Raw genomic sequence first — 8,282 nt, 5'->3', positions numbered from 1 at the left:
CACGTCTGCTCCTGAATGCCTCAAAGGCATCTATATGCAGCTTAACACAGTCCTGAACCTTCGCTCTTCCCTTCCAAACCTGTTCCTCCCCTTGTTTTCCATATCAGTAAACAGCCATGCAGCCACCTAGCTATACCAGCTAGAAACCTGTAAATCATATTTGACATCTGGACACTTTTTTCCCCAAAACATTTCTCAAATCTGCCCACATTTTACCTCCCCCGCCCCCCTCTCCGTGCCAACTCGACATCACATGTCTCCTGGAAGACTACCAAAAAAAAAAAAAAAAAAAAAAGGCTCCACACTGGTTTCCTTGCTTCCACTTTTGCCTTCCTGTCTAACAAACCATTCTCCATCTTATTTACTTCTACAGCTAGGTAGTATATACATGATTTAAAAATCTCTGCTCTACAGGTCACCTTTCCAGAGGCAGTAACTGTTCTCTGTTCCGTGGTCCTCTTCCAGACAGCCTCCAAGGTACTCACGTGGCAGTATATATTCATTCCCACTCCATCTATCCACATTGCTCTGGGCCTCTTTTTTTCACCTTACATTCTACCTAGGCGTTCTTTCCCCATCATCACAAATGGACGTGCCAGTCAGTCTCTTAGGCAGTGCCCGGCCGAACAGGTTGGACCCAGTGTGCCAGTCTCCGACTAGTCACTCCTCTGTTCCACAGCTCAACACATGGGACAAAACCCCTTTCTCTCTTCTTAGTCCTATCTCTGTCTTGGCCAGGCTGGCCCCTACGTCAGGGACTCTGTCTTTATATCACCTTTTCTGGGCGGCCCGCCGGCCACGTTATCTCTACCATAGCACCTGCCCCCGTCATCCATAGCCCTCGACACTACTTGGGTCTACAAGTCTGAGGCAAGATTCTCTAATACCCTTCCCGTGAGTGGGAATGGCCGCAGGCCGGAACCAAAACCGGTAGGTCAACTTTGCCTAGGAGGAGGAAACTAGTTAGTGCACTGCCGGGCGTTAAGTATAGGAAGACTACTATTCCCAGAAACCCTTTCGTCTCGAGCTGGAGATTTGCCCTCTACGCCCTCCCAGCGGAGGAGACTGAGTATGCGCAATAGAAGTTGAGCCTGCGCAAAAGGCTGCGTGGGTGGGGACTGCATCTCCCAGCAGGCCGTAGGGGCATTTTTTTTAACCCCGCGTGATCAGTGACTTCCGGCGCGGAGGGGCGGAGTGCGGCGCGCGTCTGAGGCAGCAGCTGGGAAAGGTAGGGGAGCGGCCGGCTGGCCGGCGGGTGCCAGCCGCCATGGAGGCCGTTCCCCGCATGCCCATGATCTGGCTGGACCTGAAAGAGGCCGGTGACTTCCACTTTCAGCCAGCCGTGAAGAAGGTGAGTGCGCCTTGTATCTCCCTCATCTGCCAGCGCGTGACGCCCCCCCCCCCCCCGCGCGTCCATCTTCTCCCGGGGCCCTGTTGCGGGGTCTGGTGAGGCCAGGAGAGGTCTCCGCTGGCTTTCCTTAGCCTAGCATACTCCCACCCTACCCCGCGCCTGCAGACCATCTCCCCTCCTCGCTCCGGGCTAGCACTCGCTGTTTCGTCGAGACCCGCTTCCCAACTTCTGCCCAGGGCTATCCACGGTTCCTACCGAGGCTCCTCACTTACTAGGTGTGACGCTCTGGACCTAGTTCTCTGCCCCTTCAGCACGCCAGGACCGCCACCTTGGCTGTGGGTCGGCTGTGCCCGGCCCTCGGTGCGCTTTCGGTCCGCAACCGGACTGGGACGGACGCTGAGAATGGTTCAGGATATATGCTTTAAGACGGAAGCCCCGAGGACCCTCAGGAATGCCTGACCTCTGCAATTGGAGTCTCTTGACACTTGTTACAGTTATGTCTAGTCTCCTCAGAAAAAGAACCCTAATTTGGAGCCCCTTTGGACCAAAAGATACAGTTCCATGTCATTTGGGGGAAGGGTTACAGCTTTTCACGACTGTCCAGAGAGGATAACAGTGTTGTAGCTCTCGGAGAGACCTTAGCGGTTATTTGTTGAACCTTCAGTTGGACAGAGGGAACAGGCAGGTTTGGCATTAACAGAGGCAAGGGACCGCTATGGCGAGATTCGGCATCGTTGATACAAAGTGGGGCCAGGTGTGTTAATTGGGCTTCAGCTATGTTCTGAGAAATCTGCTGCTTTGGGAATGGCTACCTGGTAGCATTGAGGGTCAGAACCCTCAATGAAAAGTGAAAAGAAACAACCAGGAGGCTTTTGCATGTTGACATCCTTGTGGTTTTAGCACAGTAGCTGTCAAAATACGTCCCAGATAATATAGATGGTGCACCACTCAGTAAGGTGCTTGAGAAAAAAAATAGGAGAAAGAAAATGAGTAGGGAAATAGTTTCTCAAGAAGCTGTCCTATACTCTCTTTACACCACCACTGTCTTAGTTCAGACACTAACAGTTTGTATTCCTTTCAGTCCATCATTTAACCTCTTTGGGCATCTTTTAACTCATTTGTAAAGTCAAGAAATTAGATTAATTGATCTAAAATTCCAAAGTTTTATTACGTCTTCCCCAGACTTTGGTCTCTTCCATTTGCTCTTTTATGTAAGTACAATTAGCTGAACTTTTCTAAAACACAAGAAAACTCTGTTGTTGTCTAGTTCGACCATAACCCATTTAGACTTCTCCCTCACCTATCCCAGTTCTTTCAACATTTTTTCCAGGCTCGGTATGTGCTTGATCTATGTGCTTCTGATACAAGTATCTCAAATTCTGTTCACAGCCACTTGCTGTTCCCTTAACGTTCTGTGTTTGCTCTTCTGTGCCTTTGGTTGTGGAATTCTTTCCACCAAGAAGAGCTCTCATCTTTGGGTTGGGTGGGGATGGGGCCTTGATTTAATCTCTATTTATTGATTCTGTCCATCTTTCAAGGTCCAGTCTAAGCTTTGTCTCACCCACAAGACTTCTTTCATCTGGATTAATCTTACCCTTCTGAATCCCTTTTTATCCTTTTCCTGGTGACAATTATGTGCACTATGTTTTAACCCCTCTCATCAGTTGTAAGTGACCTGAGAGGTATCTCCGTGCTCCTCACAACTTAGCAAGTTCCCCTCTGCATAGTTGACACTCAAGAAAATGTTTGTCAAACTGAATGTTGTCAACTGAATGACAGTTGAGGGGGAATTAAAAGATAATGACCATACGTTTATGGAAGTCCAGTAGATAAAATCTTAGCCCAAGAACTCCTAGGAAATCTTTTTGTTTGAACTTAGCCTTGATACTCTTGTCCCTTACACTCAGCCCACAAGGTATTATGTGAGCATTGATCTCCCTGGGAACCCCTGGGCCTCCATGAGAGGAGTTGCTCGTTAGCCATTTACTACAGTGGTATCAGATACTGAGGAAAAAATTCACTTCCTAGACATCAGCTCTTTTTCTTTGTTTCCTTTTAGGAGGGATGGAGAAAGATACCACCATTTATTTGATAGGTTAAAATTGTGCCATATGTTTACATGAACCCACTGAAGAGGAATAGCAGTCTGTTATGGGTGGGCTGGGCTCTAGAACTGCCAGCTCCCTCAGGTATTCTGGAACTCTCTTCTGTAGAGGAGACTGCAGTACCCACTGCAGCTGGGAACTCTTCCTGACCTGGACTCCTCTCCCCAAGCCTAGAGCCCCCACTGCCTTCTGCCAGCAGTAACCTAGTCCTTTTTTACTCTTGCTCTGAGCTGCGGGAACCTTTGCCAATGACTTGGAGCTGAGGGGTAGAATTTAACTTAGAATAGTAGGATGAAAATTGGTTTCTTTTGAGGTCAGTCTGTCAAGCAGCATGCTGAGCCCTGAAATACAGATGAATAAGAAACAGTCCCTTTTTTCCCTGTAATTCATAGTCTGGTAGAGGATATTTAAAAATTAGATTGTGACATCAGTGGAAGAGCAGAAGTATATGCAGTGTACAGAAGTACCAGCCTAAGGAGGGGCCATCAGGGAAGACTTGCTAAAGAGGTGGGTTTTGAAGAATGAATAGGAGTTTCCCAGGAAGGTAAAGGGTTTCTTTCTTTGTGAGAGCTCGGCTTTTGAAAAAAACCTTTCAGAGTGGTTAGTATTGGTTTTCATTCCTGGTGGATATGCCTTCAGTTAAGGAATAACGTGAAATAAGAGCCAGGAGAACAAGATGGTTTTGAACTGCAGTGCGAAATTTTAGGTTGGGATACCTGGATCCACATAATTTTTTAGTGGGGAAATGCTGCTAGCCCTGCACCTTCTTACATGTGCTTTGGAGCGCAGAGTGCTGACTCACTGGAAACTGATGAGGGATGACTCTTGCGCTCTTCCGGTCCCAAACACCTGCCCTTAACCAACTGCAGTTGAGCTCAGGTCAAGCTCACTTGGACTGAGGTGTTACTGTCCATCCCTGATTTATTCATTGGACTAATAGTGATTGAGTGACTCTTATGTGCCAGCCCTGGGAATTCCAGGCTGTATGTGATGACAGAAATCCCTGCCCTCACAGAGCTTATCTTCTAGTGATCCATGTAGTAAACCATCCTCAAGGGCAGATATACCATAGGTAGCCATCCTGCCGACCAAGTGGCTTCTTGTCCTTCTCTGGCTGTCTTGATCTCTCTAAATCTCCACTTTCCCACCAGGTTCCTCCAGAGAAACTGTCTGCTGTTCAAAGCCTGTCACCACTTTACTTCAGCCTGCTTCTCTAACTTCAGTCTCACTAGGCCTCTCCCATAGGAACTTTCAGCCTCTTTCCTTCCATATCTGGTCATTGTCTTTGTTCTGATCCTTACTGGAGTTCCTTTCCTCCTGTTCATCACCCAGATTGAACCATACCTATTCAGGGTCCCTTTAGCTGCCTGGCAGTTGCACCACCCTCCTCCAAATTCTGACCGGTCTTACTGCTCCTCTCGTTCAGTTGACCTGCACCACAGAGTGTACGCTCTTATTGCTTCTTACTGTTCATTTTATTCACACTTAGGTAGAGCCTCGTTTTCAGGTTTGTGGACTCCATCTCCCCCTTCCAGATTTCCCATGGAACAGCTGACTTTTGAAAAACTTGTCCCACACATATATGGGAAAATGAGACGATCAGAGCCTAAAAATGCCTGGCTCCTTGGCAGTGAGGAGCACAGGACGTTGCCTGTGGTGGTGACCTCACATACCTCTTATCACAGGTTTGGAGTCACAGAGCCAGGCTGCTTGAGGCTGTCTGCCCCCTTGAGTTTACAGCAGAATGGCCCCAGGTCCAGGTGACCTGGATTGTTTAGTTCATTCCTCTGACTTTAATCTCATACACAAAAGCCCTATATCCCATTTCACACCAGATTCTTTTCTTTACTTGGGGAGTAATGAATACTTGTGTGTAGGGAGTGCTTAACAAGTGTTCGTTGAATGACCTAGTCTAATTCTAGTACCCTCCAGAGGATATAACTTGGGTCGTCCTCACTAGTGTTGTTCAGACAGGTCGAGGGGCCGTTCAGAAGAGATGTAGGAGAGAGGCCTTGAGTGTTATGTAGGGTTTAGATTAGGTGAGGATGAAGGTCTCTTCTCATTCCTGATGCTCTTGGCCTGTAATTTGGTTTTAGGCTTGCTGATACCAAGGAGATAAAGATTTCTCTTGGTAGTAATACTCCTTTCTCTGAATAAAATTAATCTCATTTGAAATTCAGTAGCAGAACATACATTGCATTAATTAACAATACTGTATGTGGGACTCAATTTTATGTAGACCAGCCCAAGGAATTCCCTATATTTCAGTCAGTCCTTCAAGTGGAGAAAAAAGAAATATAATGCATATGGTGAATAAATGTAATACTTACACTTGTGATGCCTTTTATTGCCTTTTCTTCTTGAGTTGTTGCTTTAATTAGCACCATGAAATTCCAAGATGTTATATCAAATTAAGAGCAAAAGCTAAACACACTCATCATCCAGAAAAAAAAAAACATACACAGAAGAATGAGAACATGCTAGTACCAGAGAAAGTGACACAGAGAAAGTGACACAAAAGGAATATACCTGGGCCAAGAGTCAGGAAGTCTGGCTTGAAATTCTAGCACTGCCATTGCTCATCTCTGGTTCCTATTTTTCTAATCTGCAGAAGAGTGGCAGGACCCAGGATGGATATTTCCAACGATTGCATCTACCTACAGAATTCTGTGCTATGTGTTGTTCAGTAAAAGAGCAGAGTAGCATCATGGAAATAATATAGACACTGGAGTCAGACAGACTTTGGTTTAGGTCCCACCTCTTGGACTTAAGAGCTGGGTGACTTCCAGCTGCTACAAATGATTACATCACTAATCTGGTCCTCACTTTTCTCACCTGTAACATGGAACGACTACTTCATAAGCTTGTGGGAATCAAGAGTTCACGTTATGTGAGTTGCTAGTACAGATCTTGACATACAGTAACTGTATTTTCATCTTAGCATCTTCTTTCTCTGTTGAGGAAATAGATTGAGTCCCATGACAGCTCTGTTAGACGTAGGGGTAATACAAATAATGTGAACCCATTTTACAGAAGAAAAACCAAGCTTAGATCTCACAGCAGCCCAGGGGCAGAAGTCAGGACATACTCTGTCTTGGTATGTCTCTCTGGAAATGGTCTTTCCATGCTGTTTCATTGTAACTCCCTTCCTTCCCTCCACCCTGGCTCCCACAGTGGTTCTGAACCCTGGACATACTCTAAATGAACATAGACTTGTTCATAGGTCTCATTGTTCCCTCAGTAAATCTGAAGCCTGGCTGGGCTCTGGATGTTCCATGGTCCTCCCAATCACAACCGACTGGTAGTTGTGTGGGTGTGCTGAGGTCTTGTCAGTGTCTTCTAGTTTCTTTTTCTTGATCCTTGGTGCCAAGGCCCAGACTCTACCTGCTGCTGGGCCTTCCTTCTCAGATCCTGGCCAGACCTTGTTCTGAGCTCTACTACAGAGAGACTGAGAGATGGTCTCTATCCTTTATCCCAGAACCTTCAGCTGCCTCTTTCCTCTGTTCAGTAGGGGGAGTGATCAAGTCATAGAAATTTCATTCGAGTTTAAAAAATAATCTGTCTGCTCCACTGACTCACTGTGTGTGGCCAGAGATTCATTTTCTCTTCCCACTTTTTAGTTATTTATGAAAACCATATTTTAAAAATAGAAATGGATTGGTCTAATGTGTGGTTAAGAACATGGGCTCTGGAGCCTAAATGCCTGGACTCAGTCATTTCCCCCATCAGTTACTAGTGCTTTGACCTCAGCAAATGCCCTCACTTCCTTGCTTCAGTTTCCTCATTTCCTCATCTGTAAAATGGTGATGATGATGTCTGTCTATCTCTTTGGGTTGTTGTTAGGATTGAGTGACTTAATTAGGCACTAGGCACAGTGCCTGGCCTGTGTGTAGGAGTTCAGTAAGTGTTTTCTGCTGTACTTGGAGGAGGAATGTGGCAGGTAGAAGGTTTCCTCTAGGGGCAGTTTGCTGGGGGTGGAGACAGCGTCTCTTTCTCCTTCACCATTGTGTGACCAGCAGGAACAGATGTTATTAGCGATGTCAGGTGAAGCCTTGTTTGTAGGACTCTCATATTCTTCTAATCCCTTTGGCCTCTATCCCACAGGGCCTCTAGGCTCTGCTTTTACTTCTCTCTAGCCTCAGAGTGAACAAACGGAAATCTCTTACTAAAAGGGATTTAATCAAAGAAAGAACATGTTCCCATTTAGATAGTCAAGTTTTACCCTATACCTCAGGCCACATTTTGTATTTGTGGATTGGATGGGGGTGGAGGTTGGCTAGATCAGAGTGAGGATTGTAAACCAAGAGCCTGTGAATGGAATTCATAGTATCTGTGAACCCCCTAAACTTGTTGGCAAATCTTTGTGTTTATGCATAGTTGAATACTTGTAGGGAGATTTTTTTTTTATGGCTTTTATCATATTATCAAAGGCCCTGCAGGAGGTTAAGAACTGCTGATGTAGGGGAAAGTGTTTTTTAGGTACCATTTAGCTCAGCAACTCTTTTTTTTTTTCTTTTTAATTGTTTTTAATTTAAAAATTGTTTTTATTTTATTGAGTTATGGTCAGTTTACAATGTTGTGTCCATTTCCGATAGAGAGCACAATTTTTCAGTCATAAATGAATATACATATATTCATTTTCACATTCTTTTTCACCATGAGCTACCACAAGATCTTGTATATATTTCCCTGTGCTATACAGTATAAACTTGTTTATCTGTTCTGTATATACCTGTCAGTATCTGCAGATTTTGAACTGTCAGTCTGTCCCTTCCCATCCTCTTCCCCCGTGACAACCACAAGCTTGTATTCTATGTCTATGAGTC

General features: G+C 45.5%; 1 protein-coding gene across 1 annotated transcript in view; it reads left to right on the top strand.

The window, feature by feature from the left end:
* Positions 1 to 1,175: 1,175 nt before the first annotated feature.
* Positions 1,176 to 8,282, top strand: part of PTPN23 (protein tyrosine phosphatase non-receptor type 23) — a 35,251-nt gene continuing 28,144 nt past the window's right edge. Inside the window, 1 exon segment of the mRNA XM_032458626.1 lies at positions 1,176 to 1,351. Coding sequence (XP_032314517.1) covers positions 1,268 to 1,351 — 84 coding nt within the window. The 5' untranslated portion in view covers positions 1,176 to 1,267.

This window comes from Camelus ferus, chromosome 17 (assembly GCF_009834535.1).
Source record: "Camelus ferus isolate YT-003-E chromosome 17, BCGSAC_Cfer_1.0, whole genome shotgun sequence".
Taxonomy (NCBI): domain Eukaryota; kingdom Metazoa; phylum Chordata; class Mammalia; order Artiodactyla; family Camelidae; genus Camelus; species Camelus ferus.
The sequence above is the reverse complement of the archived record's forward strand: the minus strand, read 5'-3'. Positions and strand labels throughout refer to the sequence as shown.